Source organism: Coregonus clupeaformis, chromosome 13 (assembly GCF_020615455.1).
Source record: "Coregonus clupeaformis isolate EN_2021a chromosome 13, ASM2061545v1, whole genome shotgun sequence".
Lineage (NCBI taxonomy): Eukaryota > Metazoa > Chordata > Actinopteri > Salmoniformes > Salmonidae > Coregonus > Coregonus clupeaformis.
The window spans coordinates 57,742,808-57,765,612 of record NC_059204.1 but is presented as its reverse complement, the minus strand read 5'-3'; the positions used below and the strand labels follow the sequence as shown (position 1 = coordinate 57,765,612).

Sequence of the window (22,805 nt, the reverse complement as noted above, 5' to 3'; positions counted from 1 at the left end):
CACCTTGCCCTTTGATAGGCTAGGAGGAATTCCCCATATCACTTATACCAATCCAAACCTCTTAGATCTACACAAGTGCATGGAGGGTAGGGCAGAGGGTCGAGTTGGGATTGGGAGTATACTGACAACACAACAGCACTGCAAATAAACACCTCCACAAGAGGCTTGTCACGGACAACCACATCAACCAGAGGAAAGCACACACAGGATGTTCAGACATGCAGAACACAAATCAAACAATGAAGCCATTTCAATAATCCCTAATATAAACAGTGTCTCTAAGATCCTGTATTGTGTGATTGTGAGATAGCGTATTGGGATGTATATACAGTAAATACAGGCTATAGCGCCAGTCAGGTTCTGACCCATGCTGCTAAAGAGGTGTGTGTACATGTAAACCCTGGTATTCTGATGACAAACATCAGAGCACAGACAGGAAATAATACCCAGAGAAGTTCACAGACATGTTATCTGTAAAATATCCGAAGAGAACAGACACAAATAAATATACCTACCGCGAATTGGTGTGTGCATTATCCAGTTACGACTACTATTATCCACCAGTACAGAACAGTAATGTCAAGGCTACATCCTGCATTCCAGCCCCGTTCTCCTACAACCAATCACCCTCTAGTCTGTTTGATCACTCACTGTATCAGGTGTTAACACACACACACACCAAGACACACACACACACACACACACACACTGGGAGAGGAACAATGGGACCAGGGGCTTTGGGAACACACAGTCCTCTCAAGGGTGTCGTTAGGGGTTGGTTAATGTCATTAACTGGTCGTTTTCTCTGAACACTTAATGGTGGAAAATCCTTGAAACAACACAAGGACAACAGTGGAGTGAAGCCAAGAACTATGAGCAGGGGAAAGCCAGGAGACACTTCCACTCTGCACTCCTACCTAGCCCCCCTCTACCTCAGCGTATTGTTCTCGCAGATGGCCTTCCTGCAGCAAGTAAAACACACAGAGGAATCCCCTCTCACAAACGCACGTATAGTGATTTTCCAAAGGATACAACTGAAGTATTTTAGAGTCAGGCTTAGGGTCAGGTCTTCAAGAAACTCCACTGAATGTGTCTTTTGTGTGTTTGGCTGTTTGTGTGTTTCTCTAAAATGCTGCCTCTTTAAAAGGTTGTGAGTGGACTCTCAAGTAGTTTAGGCCTAGTTACTATGGCACCGTGACCAGGGTCCTGTGGCCCTTAGAAGAGATGAGTGCAGTAGGTACACATGTTCTATATAATATGAGAAAAGCACAAGCCTCTGTGTACAGTATCCATCGGCCCTGTGGGTAATGAAGTCTGATGGACCTGTGAGGATGTAGGTGTTGTAGTCGTTGGTGTTGTAGTTTTTGTGTGTTGTAATTCTATGGAGCAGTGAGGGTTGTGAGTGGAGTTGTCCTGAATAACAGTGATTATTGTGGATGTTGTAGTCCAATAGAGCAGTGAGGGCTGTTGGTGCTGCAATACTGTAGTATGTAGTAGTGTTGGATGTAAGTGTTGTAGTCTTATGGAGTACAGAGGCTTGTGGGTGTTGTAGTCCTATTTTTACTTGATTTATTAGGATCCCCATTAGCCGACGCCAATGGCGACAGCTAGTCTTACTGGGGTCCGACATAACGAAAACTACATTACAGACAAAATACTTTTACAATCTACATACATTTAAAACCATTAACATGTAGTTTGTGTGTGCATCTATCAGTTGTACATACTGTACATGTCAGTACATACACACAACAAGTAGGTGAGGGTTGAGGGTGTTATAGTCCTATGGAGCCAAGAGAGTTGTGGATGATGCATCTATGAGAGGCAGCAGGGAGGCTTCAGTGGGACTTGGCTCTGGGCCCCTTAAGTCAGCACCGCTGGGCTGATTCCCCTCAGTCTCTTCCTTATAAGGTGCCCTTCTGCTCCGTCCCCAGACATACCTACTATGGGTGGACACACACCAGCTCCACAGCTGGCTCTCCAGCATGGATGTGCTAGCACTGGACAGTGTGGAAAAATACCAGCCACCAGCTACAGTATGTCCCTGGAGAGCCTAGTGCCAGTCCCAGGCAATGTAGATGACTCATAGTAATGGTGGGAGAACTATAGTCCAAATGTTTGTTTTACTATCCTTGTGGGGACCAAACAATTGATAATCATTCAAAATCATATTTTCCCTAACACCTAACCCTAAACCTAATTAACATTAACCCCTAACCCTAAACCTAACCCTTATTCTAAACCTAACCCTAATTGTAACCCTAAACCTAACCCCTAAGCCTAAAATAGCCTTTTTCCTTGTGGGGACTGACAAAATGTCCCCACTTTTTTGCTTGTGGGGACTGACGAAATGTCCCAACACACCCACACACACACACACACACACACACACACACACACATCTATGACATGTTATGAGCAGCATGAAAAGGGATAAGGATCTTACCCTGCCTCGATACCTCATCCTGTCCTAGCTTAGTGTTGTTGATCTCCCTCTCTGGTCCTCTCTGGCGTCAGTGGTCCTCCCTCCACGTCAGGTAGACTCCCTAGGTGTTCTAGTGGCTCATCTACCTCCCTCTGTCCATGTGCAATAGATCCAGGTTACAGTTACTCTCTCCTTCTCTCTCTCACACACACACACACTACATACTGTCTCTGTTTCTGTCAGTCTGTTTCTCTCTTCCAAACACACATACACACCCTCACACCACGCTCTCCTGCTGTTCTCTCTGTCCGTTGTGCCACCCTATGAAGACAAAGCACACAGCTTCAAGCCTAAATAAATACCAGCAGTTCAACTAGTTTACAACTTCAGCCCTGTAGTCCCATTGACAGGTCAAGTAAACATCCTCTCCTCCATTAGTCCGCAAGTCCTTAAATCACAAGTGAAACACAGGCTGTAACTCCACTAACACGTCACACACTTGGACCGGAGCACCTTCCAAAAAAGAAAGAGACGAGGGAAAGTATGCTGTCTGAGCCGGGCCAAAGAAAAGAAGAGAGAGTTCAAAAGGTCTGGAAAAATCTGCTAACAACCCATGGACGTTAAGAAACATGTAATTGTTGTGAAACTATATAAAAAAGATACAAACAAAAATCACATGATGGGCCCGAGTGCATTTTCTCCCTCCCTCCCTCCCTCCCTCCCTCCCTCCCTCCCTCCCTCCCTCCCTCCCTCCCTCCCTCCCTCCCTCCCTCCCTCCCTCCCTCCCTCCCTCCTTCTTGGCTTCTCTTCTCTTACAAGCTGAGATAGATTCATAGGAGATAATAGCAATAGAACTGTCACACCAACAACATCAATTTCATACCTAACCTTCTCCTTGGCTCTCTTCCTGTCCATGGAGAAAAAAAACAGTCCAAACACAAGATGTATCACTCTCTTACAACAACACCAACACAGACATGTCTCATTACTTAGGCTTATGTAATTACTCTGCTACTCTATCTATATATATGAAATATGTTTGTAGGGTACTGGTATATATTCACACATTTGTTCACACGTTTTGTGAGTGTGTTAGTGATATATCCACTAACCCCCTATGTACAGTATACACATAGTGAAGCAGCAGTGCACTTATTTGACAGTCTGTTTCACTCTACAGTGACCTCACCCCCTGACTTCAGTTTGAGGAAGGTTAGTGCTATCTGGGATCCTTGGGACGTCCTTAACCTAAACCCTGCCCTTACCCCTTACTTAACCTTAACCATTTTAAATGTCAACTTCAATGGGGTGATGTCAGAGCTGGACGTCCCCCTACTGCTGCCTCCATATCGGTTATGACTTTCAGTTACTAATACTATCATTTAAAAACCCAACACTAGAGGCCAACCAATATGTTTTTTTTGGGGTCCGACACCGATTCAGATTTTTTGGCGAGCAAACCTTACCGATACCGATATATCTTCTGATAACAAAGTGTCATTTTCCCACACTGTTCTCATAAATTATAGTGATGGGGGGAAAAATCGTCAGTATTTTTCCTTCATAGCTTGTTCTCTATCTTTTACATTTACATTTTAGTCATTTAGCAGATGCTCTTATCCAGAGTGATTTACTGTTAGTGCATTCATCTTAAGATACAGTGAGGGAAAAAAAGTATTTGATCCCCTGCTGATTTTATACGTTTGCCCACTGACAAAGAAATGATCAGTCTATCATTTTAATGGTAGGTTTATTTGAACAGTGAGAGACAGAATAACAACAAAAAAATCCAGAAAAATGCATGTCAAAAGTGTTATAAATTGATTTGCATTTTAATGAGGGAAATAAGTATTTGACCCCTCTGCAAAACATGACTTAGTACGTGGTGGCAAAACCCTTGTTGGCAATCACAGAGGTCAGACGTTTCTTGTAGTTGGCCACCAGGTTTGCACACATCTCAGGAAGGATTTTGTCCCACTCCTCTTTGCAGATCTTCTCCAAGTCATTAAGGTTTTGAGGCTGATGTTTGGCAACTTGAACCTTCAGCTCCCTCCACATATTTTCTATGGGATTAAGGTCTGGAGACTGGCTAGGCCACTCCAGGACCTTAATGTGCTTCTTCTTGAGCCACTCCTTTGTTGCCTTGGCCGTGTGTTTTGGGTCATTGTCATGCTGGAATACCCATCCACGACCCATTTTCAATGCCCTGGCTGAGGGAAGGAGGTTCTCTCCCAAGATTTGACCGTACGTGGCCCCGTCCATCGTCCCTTTGATGCGGTGAAGTTGTCCTGTCCCCTTAGCAGAAAAACACCCCCAAAGCATAATGTTTCCACCTCCATGTTTGACGGTGGGGATGGTGTTCTTGGGGTCATAGGCAGCATTCCTCCTCCTCCAAACACGGCGAGTTGAGTTGATGCCAAAGAGCTCGATTTTGGTCTCATCTGACCACAACACTTTCACCCAGTTCTCCTCTGAATCATTCAGATGTTCATTGGCAAACTTCAGACGGGCATGTATATGTGCTTTCTTGAGCAGGGGGACTTTGCGGGCGCTGCAGGATTTCAGTCCTTCATGGCGTAGTGTGTTACCAATTGTTTTCTTGGTGACTATGGTCCCAGCTGCCTTGAGATCATTGACAAGATCCTCCCGTGTAGTTCTGGGCTGATTCCTCACCGTTCTCATGATCATTGCAACTCCACGAGGTGAGATCTTGCATGGAGCCCCAGGCTGAGGAAGATTGACAGTTCTTTTGTGTTTCTTCCATTTGCGAATAATCACACCAACTGTTGTCACCTTCTCACCAAGCTGCTTGGCGATGGTCTTGTAGCCCATTCCAGCCTTGTGTAGGTCTACAATCTTGTCCCTGACATCCTTGGAGAGCTCTTTGGTCTTGGCCATGGTGGAGAGTTTGGAATCTGATTGATTGATTGCTTCTGTGGACAGGTGTCTTTTATACAGGTAACAAGCTGAGATTAGGAGCACTCCCTTTAAGAGTGTGCTCCTAATCTCAGCTCGTTACCTGTATAAAAGACACCTGGGAGCCAGAAATCTTTCTGATTGAGAGGGGGTCAAATACTTATTTCCCTCATTAAAATGCAAATCAATTTATAACATTTTTGACATATGTTTTTCTGGATTTTTTTGTTGTTATTCTGTCTCTCACTGTTCAAATAAACCTACCATTAAAATGATAGACTGATAATTTCTTTGTCAGTGGGCAAACGTACTAAATCAGCAGGGGATCAAATACTTTTTTCCCTCACTGTAGCTAGGTGGGACAACCACATATCACAGTGTTAGTAAGTACATTTTTCCTCAATAAAGTAGCTATCAGAGCTAGCTAGTAAGAGGGAAAATAATCAAGTGTGAGTGTTAGTTCACAAAAGGCTTTATTTTTATAGAGAGACAATTTGTTTTCAGCACTTTTATTTCCATAACTGATCAAAACTCATTTTCTCATGGCTCTCTCTTGTCCCTCTTCAGCAGACATATGGTGAGCAATATGTTTGGAACATCGAATCGCAATAAAATCACAGTACTGTATGGCAATTAGGGCTGGGAATTGCCAGAGACCTCACGATACGATATTATCACGATACTTAGGTGCCGATACGATATGTATTGCGATTCTCATGATTCTCAATGTATTGCGATTTGATACTGTGATTTTATTGCGATAGGATGTTCCAAACATATTGCTCATCATATATGTCTGCTGCATCAGTCATGGGAATAAAAGTGCTGAAATCAAATTGGCTCCCTATTTAAAAAGAAGATAGAGAACAAGCTATGAAGGAACAATACTGGAGGTATTGGTGTAGGTACAGCAAACTAGCACAAAAATAATATTACGATATATCGTCAAACATAATATCCCGGTATGTAACTGTATCGATTTTTTCCCCTTCACTAATCATAATACATATACTGTAGAATTGTGAGAATCGCAATACATATTGCATCGGCACCTAAGTATCATGATAATATCGTATCGTGAGGTCCCTGGAAATTCCCAGCCCTAATGAATTGCCATCCAAAAGAGCTATTGTCCAATATATATGCTTCAAATGATGGCTGTGGGTTTCTTACATTGTGACAATAATGACACATCATTAGAAAAGTGTTTGGATTAGCATGCGATTACCTTTTTCATCCTATTTATTGAATATTGGTTATCGGTAGAATTATCGTTCGATACGATGTATCGGTAAAATACCAATATCAGCAGATAATATCGGCGAACGGATATACAGTGGGGAAAAAAAGTATTTAGTCAGCCACCAATTGTGCAAGTTCTCCCACTTAAAAAGATGAGAGAGGCCTGTAATTTTCATCATAGGTACACGTCAACTATGACAGACAAAATACGATTTTTTTTCTCCCGAAGATCACATTGTAGGATTTTTAATGAATTTATTTGCAAATTATGGTGGAAAATAAGTATTTGGTCAATAACAAAAGTTTCTCAATACTTTGTTATATACCCTTTGTTGGCAATGACACAGGTCAAACGTTTTCTGTAAGTCTTCACAAGGTTTTCACACACTGTTGCTGGTATTTTGGCCCATTCCTCCATGCAGATCTCCTCTAGAGCAGTGATGTTTTGGGGCTGTCGCTGGGCAACACGGACTTTCAACTCCCTCCAAAGATTTTCTATGGGGTTGAGATCTGGAGACTGGCTAGGCCACTCCAGGACCTTGAAATGCTTCTTACGAAGCCACTCCTTCGTTGCCCGGGCGGTGTGTCATGCTGAAAGACCCAGCCACGTTTCATCTTCAATGCCCTTGCTGATGGAAGGAGGTTTTCACTCAAAATCTCACGATACATGGCCCCATTCATTCTTTCCTTTACACGGATCAGTCGTCCTGGTCCCTTTGCAGAAAAACAGCCCCAAAGCATGATGTTTCCACCCCCATGCTTCACAGTAGGTATGGTGTTCTTTGGATGCAACTCAGCATTCTTTGTCCTCCAAACACGACGAGTTGAGTTTTTACCAAAAAGTTCTATTTTGGTTTCATCTGACCATATGACATTCTCCCAATCCTCTTCTGGATCATCCAAATGCACTCTAGCAAACTTGAGACGGGCCTGGACATGTACTGGCTTAAGCAGGGGGACACGTCTGGCACTGCAGGATTTGAGTCCCTGGCGGCGTAGTGTGTTACTGATGGTAGGCTTTGTTACTTTGGTCCCAGCTCTCTGCAGGTCATTCACTAGGTCCCCCCGTGTGGTTCTGGGATTTTTGCTCACCGTTCTTGTGATCATTTTGACCCCACGGGGTGAGATCTTGCGTGGAGCCCCAGATCGAGGGAGATTATCAGTGGTCTTGTATGTCTTCCATTTCCTAATAATTGCTCCCACAGTTGATTTCTTCAACCAAGCTGCTTACCTATTGCAGATTCAGTCTTCCCAGCCTGGTGCAGGTCTACAATTTTGTTTCTGGTGTCCTTTGACAGCTCTTTGGTCTTGGCCATAGTGGAGTTTGGAGTGTGACTGTTTGAGGTTGTGGACAGGTGTATTTTATACTGATAACAAGTTCAAACAGGTGCCATTAATACAGGTAACGAGTGGAGGACAGAGGAGCCTCTTAAAGAAGAAGTTAGAGGTCTGTGAGAGCCAGAAATCTTGCTTGTTTGTAGGTGACCAAATACTTATTTTCCACCATAATTTTCAAATAAATTCATAAAAAATCCTACAATGTGATTTTCTGGAGAATTTTTTTTCTCAATTTGTCTGTCATAGTTGACGTGTACCTATGATGAAAAATACAGGCCTCTCTCATCTTTTTAAGTGGGAGAACTTGCACAATTTGTGGCTGACTAAATACTTTTTTCCCCCACTGTAGGCTATCGGTCGGGCTCTACCCAACACCCCCCAACTTCCCTCTCTCTCTTTGCCAACATCATCAGATATCCTTGTGGAATTTGAATAATGTATTCCAGACGGAGCCTCTCTCTCTCTTCCCCTCTGAACAGAGTTACTTGAGGGCGTTGTGCAGAACAGTGAGAGCTCTCTCCACCCAGGCCCATCCTAAGGGACCCACAGCGCATGATACGCTCTCCACCCCCTTTTCACGCAATAACAATGTTCAGTCCTTCTCATAGTAGCATAGACTGCCAACCGCCTGACTGTCATTTGTGAAATGACAGTTAATTACATTACCAACTCTAAAACAGCAACATTGTGCATGATACTGTAGCCTCTATATCCAACAAATACACATGCTGATAAAAGCTACATGAAACAGCATTGATAGGCTTTAGGCCTATAGTCTGTTACATTACAACAGCCATTAAGCAGGACATGCTCTTTCCCCTCATTGTGTTTTTATTGCCGTTTTCCATCACTGGCATGCTGAACCATGGAGGAATGATAATGATCATTTGGTGCGGGGAAGACTGAGCAAGGCCAGAGGGGATTATCACATTGGATGTCATTCACACACCCACAAAGTGAGTGCACACACACACACACACACACACACACACGTACATATGCAGTACTATGCACGCACACACGCAGGTATGCACTCACACACACATACACACATTTTATACATAAAATATTCATAGGAAGACCAGATGGACGTCAGTGCTACATCAGTAACACAAACACAGACACACGTACACACACACACAATGCATGTGTGGTGACAGCGTAAAAGAGGTAGACTAATGAGTGTCAGGTATAATCCCTGGCACAGAGCAGTAAACTCATCTTTATCTCTACATGCCAGCTCTTGCTAGACACCTTTCCCTTTCTCTCACCCTTTATTCTGCCTACTACCCTTCACCCAGTCTGTTATTGTATTATACAGCACTGATGCTTAAACATCGCTCTGTGAGAGAAGTGCTTTGTCCAGAAAAAAAGTTATTGGTGTATTAGAAAGGAGGTCATTGTGAGGTTGTGTAAACAGCAACAAATGCTAATTTTGGTACTGTCTGTGGCTCTGTCTAGTCTATGAGTCTACAGTATCACACACCTTCTACTGCTCGCTGTCCATCTGTGTTGGATCCCCACAGCCCCCATCTGCTCTCTCTCCCTCTAATCCCCCTCTTCACCTCCACTCACCCTAAGGCACCATCTCCCTGACAAAACACTAGAGCTGTTCCTCTGAAGCCTCACCCACTCCCTACAAAAGCCTATTTCCTGGAGTGTTATTCACTCCCACTGTCCATGGGATTGTACTCCAGAGACACTCAGTGCAAAACTTGATATGTGTGCCTCCATCTGACTTATGCAAACTCATATGGAGGTGAGTGACTACAGGCATTGTGGGGTTGTGGTTTCAGGAAACTACCATGGTTTGCCTTAAAACAGGAAGTGGCAGAGAGGAGAGGAGGAAGTGAGCTCAGATCTGGCACCTGTGCATAGACAGAGACACTGTGCGGTATGCCTAAAAATAGGACATGGCTCATGCAAACACAAGCAACAAACACAATAGCAACAAGCAGTAAACAAGCAACTGAGTGACCCTATGCACATGTGCATACTTGAACGGCAGTTTAGTAACTTTAGTTTAAGCAACAAAGTGCATGGTCATATTTAATAAGCTATTAAGAAACTGGATCATTCTGCAGGGAGCTTGACCTTGGCAATACAGTTGCATGTTTGGACATTCCGCAGCTGACAGAAATACATCAGATAATGTTCCCTCATGCACCACACAAAGAAAAAACATCATATCATCTTCCAGTGAGGAGGGAGGCTCATTCTGAGGTCAAGCTGATCTAACAGAGGAGGCAAACACAGTCCACACCCAGCTGGTTACACACAGAGATCACAGACCACCACATACCTCCTCCATGTCCATAAGGCTTGAAGGGACATTGGAATGAAATGTTTAAATGTTAGCTTATAAGTGGTTAATAGGAGAAGGGGGGGTATGGCAAGTTATAAGTGGTTAATAGGAAGGGGTGGGCAGAGTTACAAAGTCGTCACATACTTTCAATGTTGGGTGTAAACAGTTGACCATCTGCTGAAGACAGAGGACAGAACTATAGTTTATATAGCAATGTACAGCAGAGACAACAGTTTAGAATCAAGTCTACATAAGGCTATCTAACAATGTTGGTAACAATATTCTGCTCCATTGCATAACTCTTGTTCCTCAACTGTCGAAACTATAACCTAGGCATGATTACAAAATGTAATATGCTGTGAAATTGTCTATAAATTCAATATTTGCTTGAAATAACCAAAAAAAATGTTGGCCAGTGGGAGATAATATAGTAGTTTGGTTAGATACATTTTTATTCTTGCAAATAAACACAATCTTGTATTCAATATATTTAAAAAGCAAGTCAAAATTGCTTAACCTATTGGCAAAATTATACAATTTGCAAAGCAAAAACAAGAGCAAAAGTGTGTTAGCCTAATAATTCAACATTGTAAATCTATTTCAATACATTTTGAGTGTGATTTTAATGATAAGCATTTAGCCTACAAATGATTAATAATACAGTGCCTTCAGAAAGTATTCACACCTCTTGACTTTTTCCACATTTTGTTGTGTTGCAGCCTGAATTCAAAATTGAGATTTTTGGTCACTGGCATTCACACAATACCCCATAATGTCAAAGTTGAATTATGTTTTTCACAATTTTTTAAACAAATTAATAGAACATGTAAAGCTGCAATGTCTTGAGTCAATAATAATTCAACCCCTTTGTTATGGCAAGCCTAAATAAATTCAGGAGTAATTGTGTGCTTAAGTCACATAATAGGTTGCATGGACTCACTCAGTGTGCAATAATAGTGTTTAACATGATTTTTGAATGACTACCTCATCTCTGTACCCCACACATACAATTATCTGTAATGTCCCTCAGTCGAGCAGTGAATTTCAAACACAGATTCAACCACAAAGACCTGGAAGGTTTTCCAATGCCTCGCAAAGAAGGACACCTATTGGTAGATAGGTAAAAAATAATCCCTTTTAATCAGCGATTTCACCACGAGGCCAATGGTGACTTTAGAACAGTTACAGAGTTTAATGGCTGTGATAGGAGAAAACTGATGATGGATCAACCACATTGTAGTTACTCCACAACATTAACCTAATTGACAGAGTGAAAAGAAGGAAGCCTGTACAGAATAAAACATATTCCAAAACATGCATCCTGTTTGCAACAAGGCACTAAAGTAATAATGTAAAAAATGTGGCAAAGCAATACACTTTTTTCCTGAATACAATGTTTGGGGCAAATCCAATACAACACATTACTGAGTACCACTCTCCATATTTTCAAGCATAGTGGTGGCTGCATCATGTTATGGGTATGCTTGTAATTGTTAAGGACTGGGGAGTTTTTCAGTATAAAAAATAAACGGAATGGAGAACAGGCAAAATCCTAGAGGAAAACCTGGTTCAGTCTGCTTTCCACCAGACACTGGGAGATTAATTTACATTTCAGCAGGACAATAACCTAAAACACAAAGCAGAATCTACACGAGTTGCTTACCAAGAAGACAGTGGTTACTAACTTAAATCTACTTCAAAATCTATGGCAAGACCTGAAAATGGTTGTCTAGCAATGATCAACAACCAATTTGACAGAGCTTGAAGAATTTTGAAATTTTGCAATCCAGGTGGAAAGCTCTTACCCAGAAAGACTCACAGCTGTAATCGCTGCCAAAGGTGCATCTACAAATTATTGACACAGTGGTGTGAATTTCATTTTCAATAAACATGTTTTCACTTTGTCATTATGGGGTACTGTGTGCTGATGGGTGAGAAAAATCTATTCATTCCATTTTGAATTCAGGCTGTAACACAAAATGTGCAATAAGGGGTATGAATACTTTCTGAAGGTACTGTAAATGTTCCACAATGTAACAATTCTGAAGCCTATGCAATACAAGCTTGGACCGATAAAGGGTAATTGTGTTGACCATTATTATAAAGCTATCAAACGTTGCACTCAGCTAGCTACAAAAGACCAGAGCCAGCTAGGCCTGATAGTCCAGAGGATAGGTGAAATAATTGTTCCATTTTATGATACAAGTATCAAACTTGGTACACTAATACTAGATACCTTAATGAACATTTTAAAGATTGGAGGCAGTCTGGGAAGACTGTCAGTCAACCAGGGTGGCCATTTTTATAAAATGGCTGCCATTTGAATTTCCTGTTAGAAGAAAATAGGGTAAAATTATTCCAAACAATAAAACAAGTACTTTGTAATGTTATCTACCCACTAAATAAACCCCACAGATAATATAGACAATAATTCTGAGGTCATTTTGACCATAGCATAGCGGTTATGTGAAAATGTTTTGGAATTTGTGATAGAGACACCAAATCTCACACACAGCTAGGGCATGTCTAAATAAGTATTTTTGGCTATAGTGTGATCACAGATTTTGTCCATTACCCTCCTGGCAGGGGTTTCCATGATGGCCGCTGAAAGAAAGATGCCATACCCCTTCAAATGTTAGTAGAAAAGTGGTGAAAACGTGTGCCAATTTACTGTTTTTTGTCAATGTTTTTATGGCTAGTTCCAATAGTTTAAATGTAAACACAAAAAATAATTATATGGGTGTTCCCTGAAGTCCCCTGATTGCAATGATATATAGTATGATATACTATGGCATTGTTGAATACTCGTTTCTGATTGGCTTGAAGAGCATTCTACAGCATGCATGCATTATTTCCCTATAACTCACAGTATATCAGCACGGTAGAATTCAATGGCTATAGTTCATTCTTACATGTTCTATATTTGAGCTGCTTTTGAAAGCAAAAGTCGAATTGAAAACATTAATTTGCATTGTTGAATTCGATTTTCATAATAGCAAGCTATGAATGATGGTTTGGATAGCTAAACTAGCAAGTCTGTTTGTTTGGTTACCAAGGCAACTACTGTAGCTATCTTGTTAACTTGCTACCTACTTCAGTGGATGTTGAACACATTCCTACCTGCAAATGAACACATTTTTAGCGGCAAATGTGTTAAATTATAGAGATGATATAAAAGGGATAATCAACTCGGAGCTCTATGAGTTCTCTGGAAAATAATGCAACTCCGTGGAAGGTTAGTTCCACTCTGCTAGTGCGTTCATGATTTTCCATAGAACGCATAGCCCCTTCTTGATTATCCCTTACATATTCTGTTTTGTGTCAATTTTAAGAAATGTGACAGGAATCCTGCCCTGTACATGTCACTTTAGGTGAAATCCAATACCAGCAGAGAGACAGGTAACCCATTTTGATGAGACCTTTCAGTCTTTACACAAAGTGAATAAACTACTACATAAAGATGTCTAGCCATAGTGCCATTGCAGATTTAATAACCTATTGTACTCTAAAAAGACCAGTTTTCCATGTCTCACTGTGTGTAGGACCGATCCATTTTTGTGAACTGGGTAGTGTAACCTAATAAACTGGGGCCACTTTTTGGGCCATTTTATAGTGTTTTCTAGACCCCCTCAAACATTTTAAGCCACCATTGGGCTGTATGTACCAATTATTTATGGAATATGCCCATGTGAATCTAGTCCAAGTGCAGCTGGTTGGTGGCCATATTGGAAATGGCCGCCAGGGGGGTAATTGACAGAGACAGTAGCCGCAGTATGCAATTGCCAAAAACGTGCAACAGATTGGCTAATGAAATGCACACTCTGCCCTCTGAATAGACCAGCAAACAGTCATTTTTCATACATATTTTAATAGCCTACACATAGCCTACCCTTTATACTCTATATCTCTCTCTCATAGTAGCAGTACTTTCTTTTTTTAAACTATTTTCTACATTGACATCAAAACTATGAAATAACACATATGGAATCATGTAGTCACCCAAAAAGTGTTAAACAAAATATATTTTAGATTCTTCAAAGTAGCCACCCTTTGCCTTGATGACAGCTTTGCACACTCTAGGCATTCTCTCAACCAGCTTCACCTTGAATGCTTTTCTAACAGTCTTGAAGGAGTTTACACATATGCTGAGCACTTGTTGGCTGCTTTTCCTTCACTTCACTGTCCGACTCATCCCAAACCATCTCAGTTGGGTTGAGGTCGGGGGATTGTGGAGGCCAGGTCATCTAATGCAGCACTCCATCACTCCTTCTTGGTAAAATAGCCCTTACACAGCCTGGACATGTGTTGGGTCATTGTCCTGTTGAAAAACAAATGATAGTCCCTCTAAACCCAAACCAGATGGGATGGCGTATCGCTGCAGAATGCTGTGGTAGCCATGCTGGTTAAGTGTGCCTTGAATTCTAAATAAATCACAGACAGTGTCACCAGCAAAGCACCCCCACACCATAACACCTCCTCCTCCATGCTTTACGGTGGGAACTACACATGCGGAGATCATCCGTTCACCCACACCGCGTCTGTCACGACTTCCTCCGATTCAGGCGAAGCTGGGACATTCTCCTTCATGATGTCTTCAGCGTTCTTTTGGGTCTGGAGGCGGTAGGCAGGGCACTCTCGCGTCACCCACACTCATTCAGAGCCCTCTCCCTCGCACTGTACCCTACCCATCCACTTTCCTGATTACATTTACATTTGAGATTTTAGTCATTTAGCAGACGCTCTTATCCAGAGCGACTTACAGTTAAGTGAGTGCATACATTTTCATACTGGCCCCCCGTGGAAAACGAACCCACAACCCTGGCGTTGCAAGCGCCATGCTCTACCAACTGAGCTACACGGGGCCCCATACATTGTAGTTCCCCAGTGTAAGGCGCTGGTCGATTCAGGCGCAGCTGGGATCTTTATGGACAGGTCATTTTCACATAGTCTAGGCATTACATTGGTTATCCTATCCATTCCACTCCCCATCAGAGCACTTGACAGTCGACCATTAGGGTCCGGGTTCGTTAGGGAAGTTACAGCACCAGTCACTATGGTTACGCACGAGACTCATCGAGAGCAAGTCACTTTTTAAAAATTATTGAGCCTTCTGATTTCCGTGTTCAGTTAGGTCTTCCCTGGTTAGCACTACACAACCCCACCTTTTCATGGCCACAGAGGGTTCTCACGGGGTGGTCGCGAGAGTGTCAGGGTAGGTGTCTAGGTGTTTCTGTTGGTGCAACCACGGTGGAAAGTCCAGACAGTACCTCCACCGTGCGGATTTCCCCCGAATACCTCGATTTGGCGCACGCGTTTTCCAAAACGCAGGCGACCAAATTACCACCTCATTAGGCGGGGGATTGCGCGATAAACCTCCGGGTAGACGCTGTGCCTCCCAGGAGTCATGTGTATCCCCTGTCGCAGGCTGAAACGGAGGCTATGGAGACATACGTCTCCGAGTCCCTGCGCCAGGGGTTCATACGTCCCTCCACTTCACCCGCCTCCTCAAGTTTATTTTTTGTGAAGAAGAAATACGGAGGTCTGCGCCCTTGCATTGATTACCGAGCACTGAACAAGGGGACAATACGTTATAGTTATCCTCTACCCCTCATTCCATCTGTGATCGAGCCAATGTGTGGTGCAAAATTTGATCTCCAGAGTGCGTGCAACCTGGTGCATGTCCGAGAGGGGGACGAGTGAAAGACAGCATTCAGCACCACCACAGGGCATTACGAATACCTGGTGATGCCTTATGGTTTGATGAATGCAGTCCTTTGTGAACGAGGTGTTTCAGGACATGCTTGGTCGCAGTGTAGTGATCTACATCGATTACATTTTGGTTTATTCCGCTACGCACGCCGAGCATGTGTCCCTGGTTCGCAAAGTGCTGGCCCGACTGTTGGAACATGATCTTTATGCCAAGGCAGAAAAGTGTCTGTTTTTCCAACAGTCCGTCTCCTTCCTCGGATACCACATTACCACCTCAGGTGTGGAGATGGAGGGAGATCGCATTTCAGCTGTGCGTAATTGGCTGACTCCAATCACGGTAAAGGAGGTGCAGCGCTTTATTGGCTTTGCCAACTACTATCGGAGGTTTTTCCGTGGCTTTGGCAAGGTCGCAGCTCCCATCACATCACTGTTGAAGGGTGGGCAGTCCCGGCTCCGCTGGTCTGCTGAGGCTGACAGGGCCTTCAGTAACCTGAGGTTTCTGTTCACCTCATCCCCGGTACTGGCCCATCCCACTCCGGCACACCACCCAAGCTCCGCCCCTGTGCCTTCTTCTCCAAGAAGCTCAGCCCAGCGGAGCAGAACTACGATGTTGGTGATCGGGAGCTGTTGGCTGTTGTCCGAGCCCTGACCGTGTGGAGGCACTGGCTCGAGGGGGCGAAACACCCTTTCCTCGTCTGTATGGAACACCGTAACCTGGATTACATCCGGGCAGCGAGGAGGCTGAACACTCGCCAGGTCAGGTGGGCCCTATTCTTCACCCGGTTTGACTTCACACTATCTTACATCCCGGGTACGAAGAACGTGAAGTCAGACGCACTGTCACGGCTGTACGACCCAGAGGAGAGGCCCATAGACAACATCCCCATACTCCCGGCCTCCTACATTGTGGCACCGGTAGTATGGGCGATGGACACGGACATAGAGCGGGCGTTACGGACAGAACCATCTCCAACTCAGTGTCCAGCTGGGCTGCAGTACGTGCCTTCTCTTGTCCGTGACCGTCTGATCTATTGGGCACACACGTCCCCCTCCTCTGGTCACCCAGGTATCGGTCGTACAGTGCGCTGCCTGACCGGAAAGTACTGGTGGCCTACCTTGGCTAAGGACGTGAGGGTGTATGTCTCCTCCTGCTCAGTGTGCGCCCAGAGTAAGGCACCTAGGCACCTCCCAGTGGGTAAGTTACAGCCCTTACCAGTTCCACAACGGCCATGGTCCCACTTGTGTATTGACTTCTTTACTGATCTTTCCCTCTCTCAAGGTAACACCACCATCCTGGTTGTTGTGGACCGCTTTTCCAAAGCCTGCCACCTCCTTCCTCTGCCCGGTCTCCCCACGGCCCTGCAGACTGTGGAGGTCCTGTTTACACACGTCTTCCGGCACTACGGGGTGCCAGAGGACATAGTGTCTGACTGTGGTCCCCAGTTCACATCCAGGGTCTGGAAGGCGTTCATGGAACGTCTGGGGGTCTCGGTCAGCCTGACCTCTGGTTTTCACCCTGAGTCTAATGGGCAGGTAGAACAGGTGAATCAGGATGTGGGTAGGTTCCTGCGGTCCTACTGGCAGGACCGGCCGGTGTTCTTGCCATGGGCCGAATATGCCCAGAACTCTCTCCGCCACTCCTCCACTAACCTAACGCCATTTCAATGTGTTTTAGGTTATCAGCCGGTTCTGGCACCGTGGCATCAGAGCCAGACCGAGGCTCCTGCGGTGGATGACTGGTTTTGGCGAGCGGAGGAGGCGTGGAACACTGCCCACATCCACCTCCAACGTGCCGTGCGTCGCCAGAAGGCCAACGCTGACCGCCACCTCAGTGAGGCCCCGATCTTCGTACCGGGTGATCGGGTCTGGCTTTTGACCCGGAATCTGCCCCTCCGCCTGCCCTGCCGGAAGCTGAGCCTGTGGTTTGTGGGGCCGTTCAAAGTCCTGAGGAGAATTAACAAGGTTACTTATAGGTTATTACTCCCTCCAGATTATCATATTAACCCCTCGTTCCATGTGTCTCTCTGCAGGCCGGTGGTGGCTGGTTCGCTCCAGGAGTCTGAGGTGAAGGAGGTCCCGCCGCCCCCTCTGGACATCGAGGGGGCCCCGGCATACTCCGTCCGTTCCATCCTGGATTCGAGGAATCGGGTGGGGGGCCTTCAGTACCTCGTGGATTGGCAGGGGTACGATCCGGAGGAGCGGTGCTGGGTCCCGGTGAGGGATATCACTGTTTTGACGCTTTATTGAGTAACTCTGTATTTCGGAATAAATCCTGTTATTCTGTGATTTAACCTCCTGCGCCTGACTCCTTCAAATCACCACATCACAGCGTTTGAACCAAAAATCTCAAATTTGGACTCCAGACCAAAGGCCAAATTTCCACCGGTCTATTGTCCATTGCTCGTGTTTCTTGGCCCAAGCAGGTCTCTTCTTATTGGTGTCCTTTAGTAGTGGTTTCTTTGCAGCAATTCGATCATGAAGGCCTGATTCACACAGTACCCAATGAACAGTTGATGTTGAGATGTGTCTGTTACTTGAACTCTGTGAAGCATTTATTTGGGCTGCAATTTCTGAGGCTGGTAACTCTAATGAACTTATCCTCTGCAGCAGAGGTAACTCTGGGTCTTCCATTCCAGTGGCGGTCCTCATGAGAGCCAGTTTGATCATAGCGCTTGATGGGTTTTGTGACTGCACTTGAAGAAACTTTCAAAGTTCTTGAAATGTTCCGTATTGACTGACCTTCATGTCTTAAAGTAATGATGGACTGTTGTTTCTCTTTGCTTATTTGAGCTGTTCTTGCCATAATATGGACTTGGTATTTTACCAAATAGGGCTATCTTCTGTATACCCCCCCCTACCTTGTCACAACACATCACAACTGATTGGCTCAAACGCATTAAAAAGGAAAGAAATTCCACAAATTAACTTTTAACAAGGCACACCTGTTAATTGAAATGCATTCCAGGTGACTACCTCATGAAGCTGGTTGAGAGAATGCCAGGAGTGTGCAAAGCTGTCATCAAGGCAAAGGGTGGCTATTTGAAGAATCTCAAATATAAAATATATTTTGATTTGTTTAACACTTTTTTGGTTACTACATTATTCCATATGTGTTGTTTCATAGTTTTGATGTCTTCACTATTATTCTACAATGTCGAAAATAGCAAAAATAAAATAAAACCCTTGAATGAGTAGGTGTGTCCAAACTTTTGACTGGTAGTGTATATACCTTTGCCTATTTGACCTTCTTTCTAATATAGGCCTACGGTATTGAACAAAATTATTGTCTCAAAAACATCTCATCTGTGCTTCAGAACCAAAAAGTTTTGCATCTTGATTGTTGACCAATGACTAGTAATCAGCATTGGCGCGCAAAGGCGGGCACGCATATCCAGATTAGTGACCAGAAAGCTCTTGCATCATTTTCTCCGGTTTTGCCTGATAAAAGCAGAGTAGGCCTACATTTATATTATCCATATTAGAAATATTGAAATCTACTACGGAGGCATCTTTGCCAGAACAATAATAGGTTACCTGGCGATTTCATTGATAATTTTCAGATAGGGCTAGTTTGGCTGTATGTCTAAAGTTAGCTTTAACATCGCACTGCCTTCAATATTATGGGATAAATATTTAACATTCTGGCGAATTAATTACAGTATTTGTGAGGAAGAAAAGGGCTACCCAGTTGGCAACGAGCATTCTGCGGGCAGGCAGCCCTCCCAAGTGATAGCATGCGTTGCAGACAGACCATGCTTTCCATCCGATCCTGCAACCTCCGCTGCATACAGGTAGATAGATTGTATGATTCTTCTTGCTCTGGACTCCAGAGAAGTGACATGACATCCCTACTTGATATTGGCTGCTAACATGAATGACATTCAGCTAAAAATGCAGGTGTAAAACACAGTTTATTTCTGTATCTTAAGTTTTGAAAATGCATTCCCATTTATGGCTTTAATGACAGGTTACATTTGCACAGCCATTGTGTGCGAGTGTTCGCATGTGCATTTGCGTGTGCGGCGGGGTCGCAAACTTTGAACCACTGCTTTTTGGGGGTCACGGGTCAAAAGAGTTTGAGAACCACTGAGCTAGAGAACAGATTGCTGATTTTGTGTAGGGAGAGAGGATTGCCATAAACAAATATGCCACTCCAAAAATTGTTTGATGATCAAGAATGTTAACTGTTTACTTTGCAAGGTCACCAGCAATGGGGCATCAAGCAACAATTACTAGTAGAGGCCTACTGGTCTTTTGGTATGTCAAAATGGCTTGCATTTTGAATTTTTTCTTTAAATTATTTATTACATAATCAAAATATGTTGTAGACAAACTAATGAAAAGGACTGTCTGGTAGCCTCAATAAATAGACAAAGGTTTATAGTTGAACAATTCATTGCTTGTATAGATTTTTTTTTAAACTTGACTTGAAAAAACTTGACTCGACTCGACTTTCTCTTAGAATGCACGACTTGGACTTGACTCAAGACCCCTATGGCCCGTGTAGCTCAGTTGGTAGAGCATGGCACTTGCAACGCCAAGGTTGTGGGTTCGTTTCCCACGGGGGCCAGTATGAAAATGTATGCACTCACTAACTGTAAGTTGCTCTGGATAAGAGCGTCTGCTAAATGACTAAAATGTAAATGTAAGACTCTACCTGTTCTACTTAGGACTTGAGACTCAGACCTTGCTTGTGACTCGATTAATAGTGAGTTGATCCCACCTCTGCTAATATTAGTGTAGTCTGAGTACCAGTCTCTTTAGCTAACGTTCCACTCCTTGCCGCTCCTTGTCATTGCCAAAGAGACTGGCCTTTCGGCAATCTCAATGTTCAATATGCGGTGGATTTACGGCAGGGTTGCTCATTATTGGTTGTTGGAAATAACATTCATATGTTCCATGACAACATGTGGAGCTTCGAAAATAGAATTAAAATGTATAACAAAGTCAAAACCAAACATTTGGCTGTTAACTAGGCAAGTTGCATTTTGGAGGCTTAAAATCAAAACTAATACATTTTGTGGTTGGAATTGCAGTATGTATTTATCTTGAGAATTTAGATGTGAGCTAGCAACTTTTGACAAACTGATTAGGAAATGCCAACTGGATGCTTCACATTTATACATCCGGTGAAATATCTGTGCCATCATGTTCTGTGGAGAAAAAAAGTGATAGTTCAAATATTTGCATAATCGTTGCGATTGGAGGATATCTGTGAGGGTGATCGAATCAGGATAACATCTTCTGTTCTTCTCGAGCTCATTAATGATAGAATGTTCATATTTGAAGATGGCAGAAAGGTCCATCTCTTTGGCAAATGACATGGAGTACTGGGAGTGGATTAGCTCAAGAAACTCGTACCCAGGCTAGTATTAGTGTACCAAATTTGATACTTGCATCATAAAGTGGAACGCGTCGGGTATTTATCTGTTTTTTATCAACTGGATTATTATGACTTTCTCCTTCGAGTAGCCTGTTCGCCTTCACTATAAATGTAATATTTCAGCTAATTGATGCAATGCTATAGCTAAATAAGAAAATGCTGGAATTAAATCTTACCTTAAAGTTTTATCTTTAGTTTATGTTCCCGTTATTTATGCAATCACACGAGCTCCGTAATCCTCTCAAACTATCTACCGCATTAGAAAAGTGGCAGACGAACTGTAACCATGGTGTCCTGTCCTCTCGTTCCAATGCTTCTATTGCCTCCCCCGTGTGCAAATTGTTTTGGAAGTACGTCATCAATTATCAAATATATAATGTTGGTGTGGTGTGTGCAGCTCTGACGGAACTTATAATGTATATATTGCATATATTCGACGTGTATTCGAACTAAATTGTTTACTTGTTTGTAGTAGCACTGGCCCCATGCATTTGGACGTGTAAAAACTTTATTTTCTCAGTACAAATAGGCCTACAAGTACACAACAGTAGAAGTACACAACAGTAGAAGTACACAACAGTAGGCTACACCAGGGGGCGGCAATAGCCTATAAAATGTAATCAGAATAATAGGAGCCCCCAAGATACGTACATTGTAGAGAGATAACTTAATGACAAAGCATTTTTATTTGGATAGGAAATATTATTTTTTAGACAATGTTAAAATGTAGGCCTATTGTTTCACTTTTAGATATAACTCTGGTATGGAGTGGTTTGCTGTGTGTTGGATTCAATGTATTGGACTATAGAGAAAGGTTGTTAAGGTAATTGTATCATTTTGAAGAAATCATAATTTGAAGTGTTCATGTAAAACTTGTGTATAGTTTTCTACGACTCAGGCAAGTTCTGGAGGAGACTATAAGAAAGATGGAGAAAGTGAAGGTGCAAAAGTGTAGGTTAAATCTAGATAGTGTTGTTTACCTGTAATCAAGCTATTGTGAGCAGCAGTGCTGATCCTTATCACAGGAAGAGTTCAGGAAGAGTTATTTTCTTTCCTGCATTAGATTGATGATAGTGTGCTTCCACACGAGTGATGAGCAGCTGCGCACCTACCTACCATCCTATGAGGATTGCCTTGCCATTCTCACATACTGCAGGCAGAAGACAAAAAGCCCTGCGAAATGAAAATCAAAACTGTTTGACAGAGCCATCAGTCAAGCAGAGCCATCAGTCAACAGATCAATCGCCACAGGAAGAGGTCTCATGTGGAGAGACAAAATCAAGAAATGCTCTGAAGAACAGAACAATTGAAGTGGGGTGCATTATGTATCAGAGGAAGAAGAAAACTTTTGTGCAAGTCAGAGCCAGGCGAGGTGGGGGGAACCCACATATTTGATGTCCCCAAGGACTGTAGAAAAAAATTACTAAAAGAAATGGCAAATAATGTATATTTTCCGAATGGAGAACATTATCACGAAAAAATCGAAG

The 22,805-nt window shown here is 43.2% G+C and overlaps 1 protein-coding gene across 6 annotated transcripts in view; it reads right to left on the bottom strand.

Annotated features, from left to right (window-relative positions):
• Positions 1–21,629, bottom strand: part of LOC121579983 (unconventional myosin-Ic-like) — a 38,223-nt gene extending 16,594 nt beyond the window's left edge. The window contains exons 1-3 of one of the 6 annotated variants that reach the window (XM_045224526.1): positions 21,495–21,629; positions 2,701–2,746; positions 2,447–2,577 (exon numbers count right to left, since the gene is read on the bottom strand). In XM_045224526.1, the coding sequence (XP_045080461.1) occupies positions 2,447–2,464 (18 nt within the window). In that variant the 5' untranslated portion in view covers positions 2,465–2,577; positions 2,701–2,746; positions 21,495–21,629. Of the gene's footprint in view, positions 1–515; positions 598–2,446; positions 3,077–21,494 lie in introns of those variants that run through there. The other 5 variants (XM_045224525.1, XM_041895029.2, XM_045224527.1 and 2 more) reach the window with 5 other exon arrangements.
• Between the last annotated feature and the right edge of the window lie 1,176 nt (positions 21,630–22,805).